The 17,663-nt window shown below is 51.3% G+C and overlaps 1 protein-coding gene across 1 annotated transcript in view; it reads right to left on the bottom strand.

The window, feature by feature from the left end:
* LOC128270937 (homeobox protein invected) overlaps nucleotides 1–17,663 on the bottom strand; it is a 57,190-nt gene that overhangs the window by 12,508 nt on the left and 27,019 nt on the right. Inside the window, exon 2 of the mRNA XM_053008364.1 lies at nucleotides 11,726–11,731. Coding sequence (XP_052864324.1) covers nucleotides 11,726–11,731 — 6 coding nt within the window. The remainder of the gene's footprint in view (nucleotides 1–11,725; nucleotides 11,732–17,663) is intronic.

Below are 17,663 nucleotides of genomic sequence, written 5' to 3'. Positions count from 1 at the left end.
TCGATCGCTGGTCGAGGTTGCATCGTGGTCTTTACTATTGTTTCGTTATTCTTTAAACCATTTCACCCGTGCGTGCGTGTGTGTGTTTAAAGCTTCATTCGGAACGGCGCACTCAACCAAGCGCTCGGCACTGGGAAAAGGCAAAAATCAATGATCTTGAAACGCAAGAAAGCAATAAATCTTCGTCTCCATCACGCGCCTGACAGGTGAATGAACAAATCGGCTTCGGCCGGTCCTGTTTTTTTTTTTAATTTTCACACTCTTTCACCAGCCCTCTGAGTCCGGGAAAATTGTGCCTACCAAGAAGGAGGAAAAACACACTGACATTGGCACCCGGGACGAGTCGGCTCTTCGACGTTCACCACGCTCCTCATCGCCGACGAAGAGACCCCGACGAAATCTCAATCGTGTCACATTCCGTCCGCACGCACGCACACACCAGGCGTTGGGGCATCATTCACCGGCCACTGGGAATCGGTCACGTCCTCGCGTCGGTCGGTCACGGAACATAAGCTAGCGGCGTAGTGAAGTGGAAGAACATCGGCATAAAAATGGCCGCGGCGTGGCGTAGGTGTGTTGATTTATTGTTTTTTATCGATTTTACCACGGCCACGGCCCCGAGGACAAGAGAGCGAGAGGGCGAAGAAACACCGAGTTTTGGTGTCACTTTGGGGGCCAAACTGCTTGTCGCAGGGATTTCTAGCCGAGCCATGCAACTCTCAAGTGTCTTTCCGTGTTTTTATAATTCCGTAACTCTAATAAAAATTTGAAGTTTTCCACACATTTCTGTTGGCTAATTTGGGCAATGTATCAAAGGGCCGATCCATAACTAAACATTGCTAAGGAATGGTTGGACCCAAAAATGGGGCCACGATTTACATTTGGCCCGCGCGGAAACACAAGGATCGTTGCGTAACTTGTGTAGCTTGTTGCTGGGCAGCCCACGGCAGTTTGTCACCCAAAGCCGGATGAGGAACGGTGAATATAAAAACCATAAAATAACCCTCTGTTGCACTTCACTTCGTCCCCGACGAGTCCTATTGGCCGATACGTCAATAATCGATAATCGGCACGCAATTCGGATCACCGGCCTGGCCCGGGCAGGAAAAGTATGTTACGTTTGGACGAATCATTAGAAGACCCGGGACGAAGACCCGGGGACCCCACGGCATGTCACCGTTTGACAACCAATTGATATATTTACTGCCGATTTGACCGTAAAAAAGGGTAGTTCGCTGACTGTAGGGCCGGATAAATAAAACCTCACGCACACTAACGGCTGACTGACGGTGCGGCGCAGGACACAGTTCCGACCCCGGGTGCGTTACATGCGCCTCTCTTGAAAGGGGAGTCAACATAAACAATCATAACTTTGGACGAACGTGACGACGGTGGATTCCTTACGAGACAGGTGGAATGTCTTTATGAGTGGCTCCCGGGTCCCAGGTGGCTTTTGCCACCTCCCGTTTCCTCTCTCTCTCTTTACGGTCGTACAGGACGACCAGCGTGAGTCGTGCCTTGTTTTTCGCTGCCTTGGTATCGATTTATTCCGCGCATAAATCGGCGTTGCGTTGGTTGGTTGGATCGTAAATAGTATGAATTATGGACGAGAGCTTTCGGAGGTTTCCTTCGTTGGCCAATGGAATCGATTGAGTTTCGCCGGCCACCGCCGCCGTCGCCATTTAAAGGTCGTTGCGAGGGTGGTCCCCGGGTTGGGCCGAAGCGATTGAATTTTGAGCGCCCGCGATGTGGTTGTGGTGAATGCCAACGGGGCCGGAGGACGCTGACCGGACCGGAAACGTGTAATTCGCGAGCGAGCGAGAAGTAAGTGGATTAAGGCCGGCGTGTGGTATCGGTTGAGGGATTAATTGGACCACGCGGTCCGATCCGATCCGAGCTACCGAGCACTGGGCAACGGATTTACACGCACTTCAAGGACTCCGCAATGCGGCTGTACTGTGTTTGCTGACAGTACGCCCTCAGACTGCAGCCAACAATTCGGACACACGTTCTCTCATGTTGGTGTCCCAACCGAACCCGATCCCGATCGCCAGCCTTCCAGCAGCAGGCAGCTGCAGTAGGCGACGACAATAAATTTCCTAATGACACTTTAATGGCTTTATTTTTTGGTCCATTTGTTATTATTTATTGGGGGGCTTTAGTGTTGCGGTTTCGATTTATTTCGAAGCGGTGCGTCCGGAGCGGATCGTGTTTGTGGGGAAAAAGTTTGCTGTTCGGTTCCGTGGGACGATGGGAGATAAAGGTTGCTACCCAGGTCAGTTCGAGTCTGGAGTGGATTCACTTATAAATAACGGATTACGGTTTCAGGCCGTGAAGCTGCTCGATTCGAGTAGAGTAGTCTAATCTGTTGTAATTTTCATATGAGAAGTACTATGTTCTGATTCTTAGCTTAAATAAGTCTGTAGGCAAACATCGGGCAGTCGACAATCACACTCTGAGTCTGTCAGATCAGTCTGTCAACAGCTAAAATCCAGTATCTACGTCTGCATCACATCCAAAATGGTAAGAGTCATAATAATCAATGTAACTAGACTATAATAAAGTTACTAGAGGGTTTCCTGTTACTTATTAAGCCAAATCTTTGGTGAAACAATAACAACTTGGTAGCTTGCGAGATTCATTCTCGAAAAATTCCAATAAAGTATCGCATATGATTCATTATTAACTTCTTCTAGGAAGGTTTAGATAGGGATCGAAAACAAATTCTTGAAATTAAATTACATTAAAATCCTACTAGCTAAATCACGACTCCTTTTTATCGTTCCACAAACATCCGAATGATTGTCTATAATCGAAACGCCCGTTAACACGGCAAACTTGCGTAACCATCGTCAACAGCGAAAGGGCACCCAGAAATATCTCCATCCACCGCAACACCTACGTGCAAAACGGGCCACCTTGAGTTCGGCCGAGGTGGCACGAGGAAAACTCTAGCCCGTCCGACCCGCCCTTCCGACGGTTCCCTGCCCCGCCGGACCGGTAAAACATCTCGCCATTGCACGAAGCGAAGCTCGCACCTAACAACATCGTCAAAATCTTAATTAGGCATAGTTTAGTAACTAATTATTTGTGCCGAGCTGCCTCGCACGCTGCCGCTTCCACCCTGTCCACCCACCACACCAACCCCCGGTCACTGCCTACGAAGGGACTTACGCCGTGAAGACGAGCAGCGAAAAACAAAATTCGTGCTCGTGCAACTTCGTCCAAAGGAAGCCAAAAAGCGCGCCATTTCTAGTGGCGTGAAAAGCAAACAAAAGAAGAAAAAAAAGGGCAGGGCCCCAACACGACACGGACCCACGCGGGCGGGCGGGCGTGCAGCGAGGTGAAGGATAAAATGTAATTTCGAACCGAATCTGTCATGTCGTTTTCACCGTGGCTCGTCACCACGGCCCGACTCGACTCGTCCGTCCGTCGGTGGCCGCTCCGTAGCGAGGCTGAAGATTTGAACATTTAATCCTTGTTTTCCGCCACACCGCCTCCGGGCACCACCCATTGCCACCCAGTCTTCTTCTGCCCTCCCCCCGAGTTTCCCGGGTGTTCGTTTTCATTTCAAACGTCACATCTTAACAAACTGTCATGAAGTTAAATTTAATTAAATCCTTCATGTCGCTGTGTCTGTTTTCCCGGACTTTTCCCGACTGGCCTTCCGATGCGGGCCCGGCCACCACATACCTGCCCTCCGTGGCGATTCGTTGCGCGTCGGGAAATTCGTTCCGAGTGCCGAGTGCAGTGGAAAACGCTTTTCACTCGCGGATGCACTCGGAACGGGGTCGAATCGGGTTCGGGTTCGGGTTGGTGTTTCGAACCCCTTTCTTTCGGTCATTGCCTAAGCGCGTGCTAATGTGTTCACGCGCGCGCACTGTGTCCCTGGACTAAACCGATCCTAAATCATTCAACCATTTTCATCACTGTCACGGTGTCAAGTGGACACACCAACACTGGCACGGCGCGAGAGAGAGGCCTTCGGATGGCCGTAATTTAATGGTGAATTTATTTATTGCTTTCCACGCACGCGGTTGGCGGTTGGCGTTTAATTTGCGCTGACACAGACGTTGAAAGGGTTCCACGGGTGCGCGTTTAATTATGATAACAGCTCCCGAAGACCCCCGCCGACCTTCACAGGACACTCCTTTTGGCGAGCGGACCGATTCGATCGGTAACGTTACGAGAGATAGCGCGCGGCGTTAAGGCTCGCCGCCGATAAGCCTAATCGATGTGAGCAGCCCGTTCGATCCCGTTTCGGCCGCAGTCGTTCCGTCGGATCGTTACAGGGTTGGTGTCACCGGCGATATAACGGTGAATTCATGAACTGTTCGTGTCTCCGGGAAATTGAAATCGATTCCCGAACCGGGCCTGGCCGGGGCACTCCTTATTCATTTGCTGAAATGCGCCCGGCGCCACAAGCGGGCAACGAAGGAAAAACCGGATATCATCGAACGGATAGCCCGATCCCATTTAATGGACGATTGCTTCCGATAGCTTCCGCAACCGCCACCGCCACCGCCACGTCGGGTCGTTTACTATCCTCCTGGTGCTGCTGCTACTGCTGCTGGTGGTGAGTTTATCTTTCAAAACATAATGTTTTCCCCGTCAACCACCCCCGGGCGGGGTCGAACACCCTCGGACTCGGGTCGCTCGGTTCCCCTCGGCACCCTCAGGGTGAGGGCGTAAAGAGCAATGATTTTCAATTTTCACCGCGCGCGCGCACGCTCGCCGGGTTTGGAAAATTAGGGTTCCTCCCGGTTCCTCCACGAGGGCCACTCGAGACCGACCGTTTCACCCACCCGTAATCCCGAAGGGTGCTGCTGCGTGTGCTGCGGGAAGTGCTTTACTTTTATTAAATTTTTACGTCCCTTTTCTCCGGGATGCTTCAGTGGGTAGGGAAGGGTACGGTTGGCACGGTGAGGTGTTTGTTTTTCTCAATCGATATCACCCTCGGCTCGGGTGAACCGTCCGAACGGGGACCAAAACGAGGCAAAGTGGCAAAATTAACAGCAAATCTCCGCTTTTCCGTGTTTATCGATAATTGAGAGCTAAATCCCGGTGCCCCGGCACGGCACGGGGCTCCTTCCGACCCGACCGGACCGAGATTTTGGGCCGACGGTTGGGCCGGGGAAACCATATGCTTATGTGGGTAATTTGAGGTTATCGCTAAGCCCGAGGGTTCCGGATTCCCTACTGTTGCTGTGGTTGGCCACAGTTTTCAATTAGCTAAAAGTGTGGCCCAATATTCAAAGCGTTCTGCGTCATCTCGCCGACCTCGGAGTAGATTTCATTTAGCTAATGCCGCGTAATTATTGGATGACACAATTTTATTTAAATTAATATCCTCATGAGGTCAGCGATTTTTGCAAGCTCCAAAAGGTACGAAACTCCATTACGTGTCGGTTGATTTAGTGCAATTTGTCGGACCGCGGATTATCGAAGAAGCGAGAATCATCCATCACCGCGAGAGGGCCACCAATTAGAGGGGCCGATTTCCAAACAAACATTCGTAGACCAAGTATTCGCCATTAACCGGCCAGCTATTAAAAGTTGAGCCAACGAGGAGAGGCACATAAATAAAGGCCCGTGGTACAATAAAATCCTCATCGCCCGGCCCAACGAACTTCGATGTCACACACAGAGACCAGTTCCAACTCCAGAGTGCGCCGCGCTTAATAGCCCAAGATGTTGCACATGCAAGACGCGGCCGTAAATAGGTCCACGCGGCGAGCCACTGCGACCCGCAGTGGTCGCGACTGTCTAGCTGCGTTCACCAGGATCATCAGCCTCATGAAACCCGAACGCCTTGAGTTATCGGCCATAAAGCTGCACAAATTGGCGGATTTTGCGTGTGCGCATCAATTAAGTTCCATCAGCCCGCAATTGAAAGATTGTGGCATTTTTAGTGGGATCGTTTTCTGGATCGTACCAAAAAATGGAGCAACAAAAAACATCCATCTTAAGGATGGCTTGAGGTGTGTGGTCTCCCGATTCATTCATCGTTCCGTGGGTGCCGTGTAGTTTCATTCATCGGGTTCGACCGCACACAATAATGCGGATGTTGGCCAAAGTTCGCCACGGGCCGCGAAGACGCCAATAAGTAAAGGCTCACTGCGCGCCTTCAATCAATGCGGCTGACTCACCCCGAAGTAATAAATCATGAATTTGTACAAATCCTGAGGCCGCGGGCCGCAGCGCGAAAGGTCAACGTACGCCCGTGCCGTGCAATCATCGATCGATGATGACATTTCTGCCGCCGCCGCCACAACGATGATCTCAGCCGGAGAGTGCAGCTCTCGGAATCGGAAACCCAAACCAGGCACCTCGCCCCTGGCCCGAGTAGGAATGCCGTCTCGGGTGTTCCGGGAAACCGGGTAAACGCGGATGAAATTCTTTCCTGGTCAAAATCGCGAAACGAACTCGTGCGCGGTCGATCTCCGGTCGATCGCCGGGCGAACTAATTAAGACATTAAAGTTTGGCTCCAAACATCAATCAAAAGCGCAACGCAACGGCAAAGAAACGCCCCTCCGTGGCCGTCGGCGATCGCTCGTCTCGTCCACGGCCTCGACCGATCGTCCACGCTGCCTTCCAGGCATTCCAGGGTCCAGGCAGACTCATCATCGGTGCCGGTGCCCCGCGTATCGCCGGCAACGTCGCCAGACGATGCCGTCTTGCTTGGAGATTTATTTACCATGCCCACACGCCGGCCGTTCCGGGCCGTTCGGTGGGCCCCTTCGGCCGGAGAAGGGTGACGCGCCACGGATTCGAATCGATTCCGAGCCGAGTCGATGGCTTAATTGATTTATTTTACAAACACAGCCCGGCTCAGTTCGGCTCCTCCACCGGAACGGGCCCAGACACCGGGCCGTCCAGCGATCGATCGTTTTGACGGCCACATACCTCCCAAGTGGAGGCCGAGATAGTGGGCCCCGGCCAGGCAGTGTGGCCAGCCCGCGAAGGTGATCGTAATTAAAAGCATCTTATCGCGAATGGCGCGCGGCCTCCCGGTTTGCTAACTTTTCTCTTGCTTCGGATTGAAATAATGACGTTTTGAAAATAATTATCAATTCCCTTTTTAAAGCAGCTTTTATTATATTTAAAGATGAATTGATACCTTCAGAACGCTTGCAAAATTATTGTGCAATGAAAAATGGTTATTACTTTATTAATCAAACGTTAATTGATTGAATCACTTAGGCCACTAATCAGTCATAAAATCGTACCGCTTGGCAGCACTGGCGCGGCCGCGATGCAAATTGCACCGCTCCGGATATCCCCGGGGGCCCAGGATCGGAACCATAAATTTGAGGATATACCGCGAAAAGCGATCGCCGGCCGCACAGGACCGCACAGGATCACGGAGGAGGTCCTTTCAGTCGTCGCTGCTCACTCTGCGCATCCCGAAAAACCAACAGTTACCCACCAGAAACCTGACCGAAAAAAAACCTGACCGACCCCCGAAGCGCCATTCGGGCGATGCGAATGCGAAGAAAGAAATGCGAAGAAGCAAAGGGGTCCCAGCCCAGCCCAGCCCAGGGTCTGAAGAAAGCCTTCCGAAGTGGTAGCAGGAAGTTGATAGATTCGGACCGACCTCGAATCTGGGCGCCAGCCACCGCCAGGTCTGAAGGAAGATGAAGGAGAACAGTAGGAGATGGAGAGACCCCTAAACCCCAAGGCCGAAGGCTGACTTTTGGATCAAATTGTAATATCTTCATTTTCGTCGAACAACTCGCCGATGGCTTGGTCCGTGCCCTGACTCGCTGCTCCCGGGTGGCCGGGATGGTAGCGATGCCCCACATATCGAGGGGACGGCGTCGTTTCGTGTGGAGCGCCTCGAGCGTGCGGATCCGTGAGTTAGCCCATGAAGTGACTTCGAAAAGTGTTTTTAATTTAGAGAAAAATTGACAAAGTTTTAAAGAATTAACGAATTTCAGACTGAGAAATTTTCACAAAGTTACTCAAGTGTCCGTTAAACGAAGCTAAACATAAGAAAGCATAAGTTTGTGAAACCCCGAAAGCTGGCCCACATTTTCACCCGATCAAGCCCGACTCGAGACCAAAAGGAACCCGCAGGCGCAGACCACACACACACGCGAACGCACACCCGTGAATAATCCAACACGGGGGGCCCAATTAAGCATGTTCACGGCATTCATTCCGCTGCGGCGTATAATGCGTTCGTGGTCCCTAATGTGAAGCCCCGGCCGTCCCAGCCCCCCGGGTCCATACGCCATTTATGTGATTTATGTACGCGGACGGTCCGCGGAGTTCAACATTCGCGCATTTTTCGGGCCCCCTTTTTGTTGTCTCCCGTTTGTTTTGGGTCGCTGTTTCCATCCGTTTCCGTTTCGTGGACCTGCACTAGATATCTGCATACGAGTGCGCGCGCGCCCGTCATCATCCGCGACCGCTGTCATCGGCTGCGCATGACTTGCCCAGGACTTGACAATTCCCAGGAATGCCACCGGCGCAGACGCACATTCCGCGAATCGAAACACCGACACTTTCAACTCTGTTGTGCAACTCCTACAGCAATATCCGGAGCCCGGCAACAATCCACACCGATCCATACTGCACAACATTGTACCGATGGCCAATAGAAACCTGGGTGAGCCTACCATAAATCCTACCGAAGTGGAACTTCTACAAAAACTCGTTTGCCAATTTAACCAACGTGATCGCCTTCGCGTCGTCCCCAGACTCTTCGGTCGCCAGCATCATCTCTCTCGCTACGAACGGATCGTCTTGATTCAATCTCTGCCGCAGAACCCCAAGCAGAGAAGATGGTGCAGAGAGAGAACCGGCGAAACCCGAATCCTAATGAAGACATCTTAAAATTCAAATGAATATAGTAATCATTTTAATGCCCCCATGAATAGTTTTCAATAAAGAAAAACATATATTTATTAACTTGCGGGGCTCTCGAGCGGGAGTGGAGCTTGCGGTCTCCATCGAGCACTGTGTGCGGGGCCACCACCACGGAGGTCTCGGGCGTTCCCTTATCTCCTCGCAACCGTGCGAGTGCGAGCGAGAGAGACCCGCGGCCAGCCGGCTACCGACTCCGAGCCGGTACGACCCTGCGGTCTCTGCGAATTCTCTGCCTGCCGTGGGCTCTGGGCTGGTGCTCTAGTATTCACGCTCTAGAATGTGGGACCGATCCGATCCGGTGGTCCCACAGACCCCCCCCCGCCCCCCCCCCCCCGGCCCCCGCCCCGGGTGAAACGTATAATCTACACGTTTATTTCTGCTCGACCACCGCTGCTACATTCTGCTTCTTGCGCGGCGGCGCTAACTCCGGAAGGTCGTGTCCGAGTCCGTCTTCGTTCGTTGCTTCGCGGTGCACCGATCCGTGTGCATCGCGATGACTCATGGCCGTGTCCGTGCGCGGTCCATTTATGGAGAAGAGAATCCCACACGGTTCTGGACGCACCCCGACCCGGTTGTGTGATGGATTTACTGACGGATATTTTGACAGGTCCAGCGCCACCACAACGGCCACGGATTGTTGGATTTTTTCGGGCCCTTTTGCGCGATCACATTCTTCCGCGGGCAAGGTTCTTCTTGACAACTCTATCGCGGGCATGGGACGATCGGATCCGATCGCATCTCCGCAGTCCGCAGGAGCCCTAGATCGCCACATTTGCATAGGCATTTGGTGGCGGGGATTAATGAACACCACCGCGCGTGGTCCCGGTGACGCTAATCAATTTGATGGATCGTCTCCCTGATTAACTCCGGGGTACACACACGCGCGCAGAGCTGGTCAGTGTGGTCGGTGGCTTAATTTTTGGCAGCCCAAGGCTTCCAGCAACGGAACGGATGCCCGGTCCGCGGAATTTCGAGACCCCACGCCAAAGCCACGTCGGGCCCACCAACGACGCTCGGCTCCAAACGATGGCGGCAATGATCAGTGTCAGTGGAGCATAGGAAGAGAGAGTGAGAAGGAGAGAGAGACCCCAAGAGAGAAGACGAAGCGAAGGCCAGACCCTGGACCAGAGGTCCGCGACGACTGCGCAACATAAACATACTTCCCGCTTTTTTTTTCTCTCTCTCTCTCTCTCTCTCTCTCTCTCTCTCTCTCTCCTTCTCTCTCTTTCTTCGCTGGGCAACCATGGGAAAAAAGGAATGAAAAATTAGCGGTAAATTTGATTCCCGTAAGTGTCCACCACCAAACGCAGCATAAGCCTCTCGGAGCCTGCTCGGTGTGTAGGAAGAGGTCCACCGCGGCCGAGCGATCTCAGCTTATGCACCGGCCACCAGTGAACGAGGTAGAAAGCCCTCTCGCTCTCTCTCTCTCTCAGAGCACGGAAAGAGGAACGTGGAAAAATTTACAACTCAATTAATTTACACCTTCGCAATGGCAGCCCGTGTCCGTGTCCATGGTGCAGCATGCATGCCAATTGCATCCAGACCACCCACGTCGAGCCGGTGCGCCGGGTTGACCGGCTGCCCGGACTGGACCGGATTCGGATCGATGGCGGATCGGTTGCCCTTTCCCGAGCGAGACACCGAGCCAGAGCCGCAGGTTTGGCGAATTTATATCCGCGTCCGCATGATTTGTGGTCAGCATTACATCAAACGAGTGTCTGTGTGTGTGTTTGTGAGTGATCGTGAGATCGTGGTTTCGGTGTGCAAATGAGGTGATAAATTCCGACGCTCCAGTTCCGGTTGTTTCCGGTTTACGGGGCAGCAAAAATCGTGTGGTCGGAGACGCTAAGGGCAATCCTTTTGTTGTATTGCTTGTCATGTTACTGGGTCTTTGGATGGATTCTACAACTTTAACGAACTAAAATACGTGTGCGTCAATCTCCACAAAGAATGATCTCGTGCCACAATCCTCAGTGCATTGTTTGTGTCTTAAAATTTACAGATGGCTTTAACTAATTTCTTTACGATCATTCTAAATGAGGGCCCATTTGTTGCAGTTTTGGCCGATAGAGGGCGTTCTCATGAAAATAGATAGGGTTTAAGGGATCTAAGATTTAAATAGGATTTAAGATAAAAAGGGGAAATTAAATGGAAAAAATAGGGTGAACACGACGCGATTAAGATATATGATGCAGTAAGGTATGTGAGAATACTATGCATGTTTTTAAAATAAGACCCAAGAATCTCAGCCGATTTTTTTTTTAATTCACAAACATATTTTGATTTAAATACAAGTTACACACCATAGAAACCACCATAAGTTGATTAAACATTAGTTTTATTCGTTACTAATTGATTTTGAACCCCCTTGGGGTTAATTCCTCCTGGCGGCCCCAAGCTTAAATATTTAATTGAGGGTCAGATGAATGCTAAGAGAAAGCATTCATCGAGACACTCAATTCGATTGACATTTATTGTAGTGAGGCCAATAAAAAGCATAATCTGTGACACTAATGACGCTTCTGTTCACTTCGAGGGTCCCAACACAAAGGCGCAGCATCCTCTAACACTCTGCCGCCCAGTGTTTTCCGTGGCCCATCGCTGGAACGCCGCCGGTGGCAAAAGATTCGTCTTAATTATCATCTCACACTTCAATTAGCCCGGGCTCGGGCTAGCAAATCTAATAAAGCCCCGCGGCTCCAGCGACGGAGCTCGAGGCCGTTATTATGTTGTAAACGGATCCGATCCCTCCCGTCGCAGCGCAGCGCTGCATCGCGATGCAGCCGTTGCACCACCAGGCCTCTATTTTCCTTCGGCCACCAACCACCCCAAACATTAAGCCGAATGGACTGCGCCCTCCCTTCCGCCTCGAGGGACCAACGATTGATGGACTGCTCGTCACTGTGAGACTCATAAGAGACTCGCCGTCTTCGCGATGTGTTTACGATTCAATTCCACTCTCGTGGGCCCCCAGGACGCGGGCCGCGAGGCGAGGCACCGTGTGGGGCGGCTCGATTTGGGTGGTCCCCAAAATGGTCTCCAGATGTTGTTGTTGTTTTCCTGCGTGCGCATACACCTCGTACTGCAACCGGAGTCAGCGAGTTGGAGCGAGAAGGCTACCGTGGAACGCGGGCTTATGCTGTGACTTATGCGGTTACTGGTTGCGCACCCGCGTGTCGGTGTCCTGAAATGGACACCTTTTCCCCCCGGGGCTGTGCCCTAGTTATGGGGCACGGGCATAAAGCATAATTTCGCACACTCCGAGGAACTCGGAGCCGCTTGACGATTGGAGGCGGAGTTCCGAATATGATGTAAGTGAAACCTTTAAAAAATAATTATGAAATTTACAGCACTGCAAAGAGTAACGAAAACAGCAACAGCCTCACGAATTATGTTTGAAATTCGTCGTCAAAGAAGTCTACAAAGCCGGACACATTATCGATTACGGATGCGCCAGAGCAAGTGTCTAATACAGGGTCATCCATTTCGTAGTTTCGAAATTACTTTAAGTTGAATGTCTGCCATTTAAAAAAATGAACCGCTTAACAACAGAACAACGTGTTAAAATTATTAAAACTTACTACAGAAGTCGAAATTGAAGAACGCTAATTTTTCTAGCAAAATTTTATTCATCGATGAGGTATCATGATTATGCTGACAAGCTTGCATCTTTGGAGCATTTGAAAACGAACATTCGCCAAGTTATGACTGAGGTACTACTGGAAATGTGCAAAAAGGTCATCAAAAATAATCTTATCAGAATCGATTGTTGCCATCAGTGATCCCGAGACAGCCATCTTAACGATATTATGTTTCACGCATAATTGCAAAATACAACTTATACACTTTATGTTAAAAAAATATTTCACTAAATACTTAATTTTTCAAATGTTTTTTTTTAAGTTTGTTTTTGAAACTACGAAATGGATGACCCTGTATGAAGCACGTGTTACGTTCGGTGGGTCGGTTAGCATTAGGCACGCGTCTCCGTAATGTGTTGACCCGACTCGGCAAGAAAGCACACCACTTTCTTCGCACACTTGCTGTCCGTTTCTAGTCCGAGCCCACCGTGCATACCCATACTCGCGGCCCGTTACCAAACTAAGCTCCGTGGAAGCTGCGACCACCGGCATAAGGCGATCGGGTTCGATTTCGATCTATTTGTCTCTATTAGTGTCGATCGTGGCAGAAGGAACGAAAAGCGCGCGCCCCACGAGAAAGAAAGAGAGACGCGAGAGAAAGCCTCCTTCGGTCGTGACAGCACGCACCACACGGACACTTGCTGCACACGCGGAAACGGCACCTGCACGTGACGGGCCGAGAGCCACGAGCCGGAGGCCTTCGTCTTCGGATCGCCGTTTTCAGCCCGACCCGACGGGCTGCCATTTGCCAGTCATTTCACGTACGTCACGTCTCGGGGCACATCTCGGGAGCAGATCGGCTAATGGGATCGATCCATTTACGAGCTCCGGCTCCTGGGCGCTCCTTAATGGTGCGCCGCTACTCTGGGCGCGTGTGCGCATAATGCGTGCGTTTGGTGACCAAATTGGCCTCGCGATCATATTGCGACATATCGCGCCATTTTTTCTCCTCTACCCACCAGTATTCGGTCGTCCGTTTATTCACCTTGATGTCTATTTTATGGCCAGCCGGTCGGGAGGACTATGTTGGCCCTAGCACATCGCGTGGTGCTGATTTGCACGCAAAAATGGCCCTGGTTTATGAAGATGCCACCCGCGAGGAGGAAAGTTGGGCCCGTTATCCGTGCTATCCGAGGCCAAAACTGGCCATTCAATCGCACCTTGATTGAACACATAAGCCACCGAGCCTCTGATTGGGATGAGCTTCTCGCCATCGCCATTTGCATATCTTGGAGCATAAATTTCTAACGTACGCACCGCTTCCGAAGCGGGCGAAAACGAAACACGCACACGCTGGGTGGTCACAGCATAAGATCAGTCAACCGGATCGGGGCTCGCCGATCGATCTTCGATCGCCGCCGCCGCCCGATCTTCGCGTGATGAATAATGTAGCAGTTTTGCGTTGGGCGCGTTTCGAGATGCGTGCGCAATCAAGGCGTGTGTTCGGGTTTACGGCTTTCGAGGCGACCGGGACCGTAAAATTGTGACATTTCCGCCCGTAAAAGCACCCCCCCGGTTCTCCGGGCGGGTGTAAGAAATTTGACTCCCCTAGACGGTCGAAGGCGGACCAAAAAGGCTCACTTCACCTGCTCACCCGTGGCTGCTTTTTGGTGTTTCTTTTTTCGGTGAAAACCACACGCAACGAGACATCCATCGATCGTTTAGTGGCTATCAAAAGGGCATTAAATAGGTTCTTCTTTTATGCTGCAGGTTTCGATGCGGATACGAACTGATCACCAACTGATTGTCTTGTCGAGAAATCGGGAACAGTGGGTCAGTGGGCGAATCAATCATTTGAAGGAGCATGGTTTGATATTTTTCTCCTTTTTTTGGATACTTCCTTAATGTTTTCATTGCCTTAAAATAATAAGACAAGATAATGAGACAGAAGTACAATAAATAACCGCTGACAGTTGATTGCCATCGAATGGTACTAGTTTCACTTCCTCAATTAGCCGATTAGCAATTAGCTGATGGGACCAAAAGTGTTCTCACGCTTCCTTTTTTGTTAGTATTATTTAAAAAATCATATGACAGTAGAAAAAAATCATCTAAAAAACTTAATCCAAACGGAAAAAACCGATCCCAGCTTTACTTCCTTTTTGGGAGCTAAAGTTCAACGACACTAAAAGTGTTGCGTTCGTTGCGTTGTGAAGCATCGAGCACTTTCGGGTCGGGCCCCGAGTCCTTGTTTCCCACGGCGTGAGCAGGATTCACTGACGCAGGAAGAGTGATGGGATCGCGATCGATCGCTCCCGACGACAGCCGGTCGATGTCAGCGCGGTGCGACCGCGAAGCGACAACACTTTCGTCACCGTCATCACCCATCTCGACCTCCAGTTGAGGGCTCAGGGCGAAAGCAACACAACAGCAAACAAGGCACGATGTTCATTATGGGTTGAGCAATAAAGGTGGGAATCTTCCTTTAGGACCCGCGGGCCGGGCGCCGAGGCCGGCAACGAATGTGCGATGACAGCCAAGATACGGAAGGCATCACGGAAGGAGCACACCCCGACCCGCCGCGCTATCGGACATCTTCGGACCGTTGTTTCCTTTGTAAACGGTCCACTAATTAACTCATTAACATTTCTATTTCCGCACCCTTGGCGCACCTGTCCGGCACCGCACCGCCGGGTCGCAATCCTTTCCCTCGGTAGCCATCTTGCGGCGACATGTCCAGTCGCTGCTACCGGTTTTTTGTTTTTCGCACACCCTTCCTATGTTTCTCTCTCTTCTGTCCTCACGGTGTCCTCGCATAAAATTCCGCGAATTTCGGACCGCGTGAGGCCCGGCGACCGCGGGGTGACTTCAACGCTTCAACCACTTTCTAGCCGGGGTCGACCGCCCGACCGGCCGCCATTCGTGAGAGCTGAAACCTGTCGACGCCGGAGAGCCTGTACCAGGCTGCGACACCGCCCGGGAGTGGCCATCCGACAAGGACCGACAAAAACCCAACGGCAAGCGACGAACCCGACGCACACGCGAACCGGTCGTCGGACTGGGAAATTTATTTAAAAAACAACACCAAACAAACCATCCACGACCACGGCCTACGGTGTTGGTGGTAACCAACGGCAACGAGCCTGCTGAATGCGCTCGAAACTAATGGAAATTAAAATTTATGATGTGTGGAAGCGCCCATTGGACAGTTTTCACGCTCCCGGCGCGGCGGTCGATCGTCCCGCTGTTTTTTTCCTGTTTTCGTTTTACGGAGTGACTAATCCCTACGAAAACGGTCCTCGGTCCGAGGCTGATTAAAATAAATTGCCACACATCGGGTTGCTCCGGGAAGCAGAGCTCAGCATGGCACGGCACCGTTTGGCTTAATTTACATTAAATTGCTCACCAACCGATAGGCCGCGAATCGGTTATCAGCATTTACTGGCCACCAGAGAGCGAAGATTAACCGTGGAAGGTCAATCGCAGGTGTGATTAATCGCGAATCAAGAACTTCATCCCGATCCTTTCGCAGGACATTAGGCCCGATTTATGCCACCCGATCGAGCGCGTTTAATTTATGCAAACAATGCTAAATGTGCAACAATAAAGATTAAACCCGGCCGGAACCGATCACTATCGCTAACGCAAATGCGATCGAATGAGCGTTCACAAATCGAGCGTTCGGAATCGCAAGTTTCGACACCCAAGCGAGAGCCCAAGTGGGGCTCGTTGTGTGAAGCGTTCAGCGTTCACATTACGATCGGGGGCTCCCCCCCTAAGGGCCTCCAGTTTGAATGACTCAATAGACACCCGGCTAATGGTTGGAAAATTGTTGCCAACGCTGGTCGGTGAAGGTCGGTGAAATCGGATCGCTCACCGATCGTGAAGTGGCGTTAACGAGGTGGCGCAACTAGAACACGACGCCCGCCCGGCAAGTGCGGAGATGCGCTTTGCGTGATGCGTTCACCGGCCACCGATCATCGCCACCTCACGCAGCCCACCTTCGGTCCGACGATGGCGATGAGTTCCGTTCCGTTCCACGATCTCTCCCTCTCTCTCTCGGTATCGTGGGTCCGTGATTTCAGCGCCCGGCTTGTTTAGCGAGACCTTTCCCAGGGGCCGTGGGGGGAGGGACCCCCGGCCACAGGTCGCGCGGGATCGGACAGCTCGTTAGCATCGGGCTGGTTAAACAAATTGACATTATAATAAAAATGCTAAATAGTTCCTTCGTGCGAGGATCTTCCCCCGGGGCCGGCCGACAAGCAGGAAGGCTCGCGCGACTGACCCGGGGCCCTCTAGGGTCTCTAGTTTGGCCACCTGGTGGGCCCGAACCCACGAACCCGGAACCGAGTTTCCGTTGGCCGGTGTCGGGGGGTGGAGGAGCCTCGACACGCCGAAGTGAGTGTGCAATTTAAAGATCCAGAGTGATGGATGCAGCTCGGAAACGCGACCACCGTCGTCGCCGATGGAGGTCTCGCCGAGGCGATCGTGCACATTCAATTGTCAGAAGCTATTACCGGCCCGTTGGATTGATTAATTTGCGAGTAGAGAAAACTCTCGCCCGGCCACTCGCCGGGCCGCGGAAGCTTCCGCCGTGCGGGTAACCCGACGAACGAGCGGATAAAGTACTGCCAAGTACAGTACTTCCGCAAAGTTCCCACATTTTTTAATGATGTTACGCTGAACGAAACGTTAACTAAGCTGGAGTAAGTTTCAAAATGCAGGTTCGAGGATGGTTCGAAATGTTTCCGAGCTAAGAAAGATGCAAGACGTATTTTTTGAACTTTGAAAAACATGTTCATAGCCTCTGCTGTCTTTAATTAGGCCATTTAATTTTCGGTTAGCCTCATTTGGTGAACTTTGGCGATGTTTTCGCCAGTTGTTGCAGTTTTTGAACGTCCCTAACGGCCATCGTCTCCCAAGCTGTTGTGGTCACATTTAAATTTAGCTGTCCAAAATTTCACGATGGTAAATGATGGTACAGAGTACCTAGACCCAAAAACCAAGTCCTCTGTTCTTCTGCATAGACGCCCTTGCCTTTGAGAAACAAATATCTAATTGCACAAAAACACTGACATCAACTCACTCAATTGATTGTTACACAAAAACTTTGGCTGAAACTTTGGTGAGTAACTGTCAGAAGATTGATAACGAAATTCACTAATTCTTATTTCTTTACTCAGAGATCGTAAGCTTTTCAGAGCCAC

Source organism: Anopheles cruzii, chromosome 3 (assembly GCF_943734635.1).
Source record: "Anopheles cruzii chromosome 3, idAnoCruzAS_RS32_06, whole genome shotgun sequence".
In the NCBI taxonomy this organism is placed as follows: Eukaryota; Metazoa; Arthropoda; class Insecta; order Diptera; family Culicidae; genus Anopheles; species Anopheles cruzii.
Note: the sequence above shows the minus strand (reverse complement) of the source record. Positions and strands in the feature narration are given on the sequence as shown.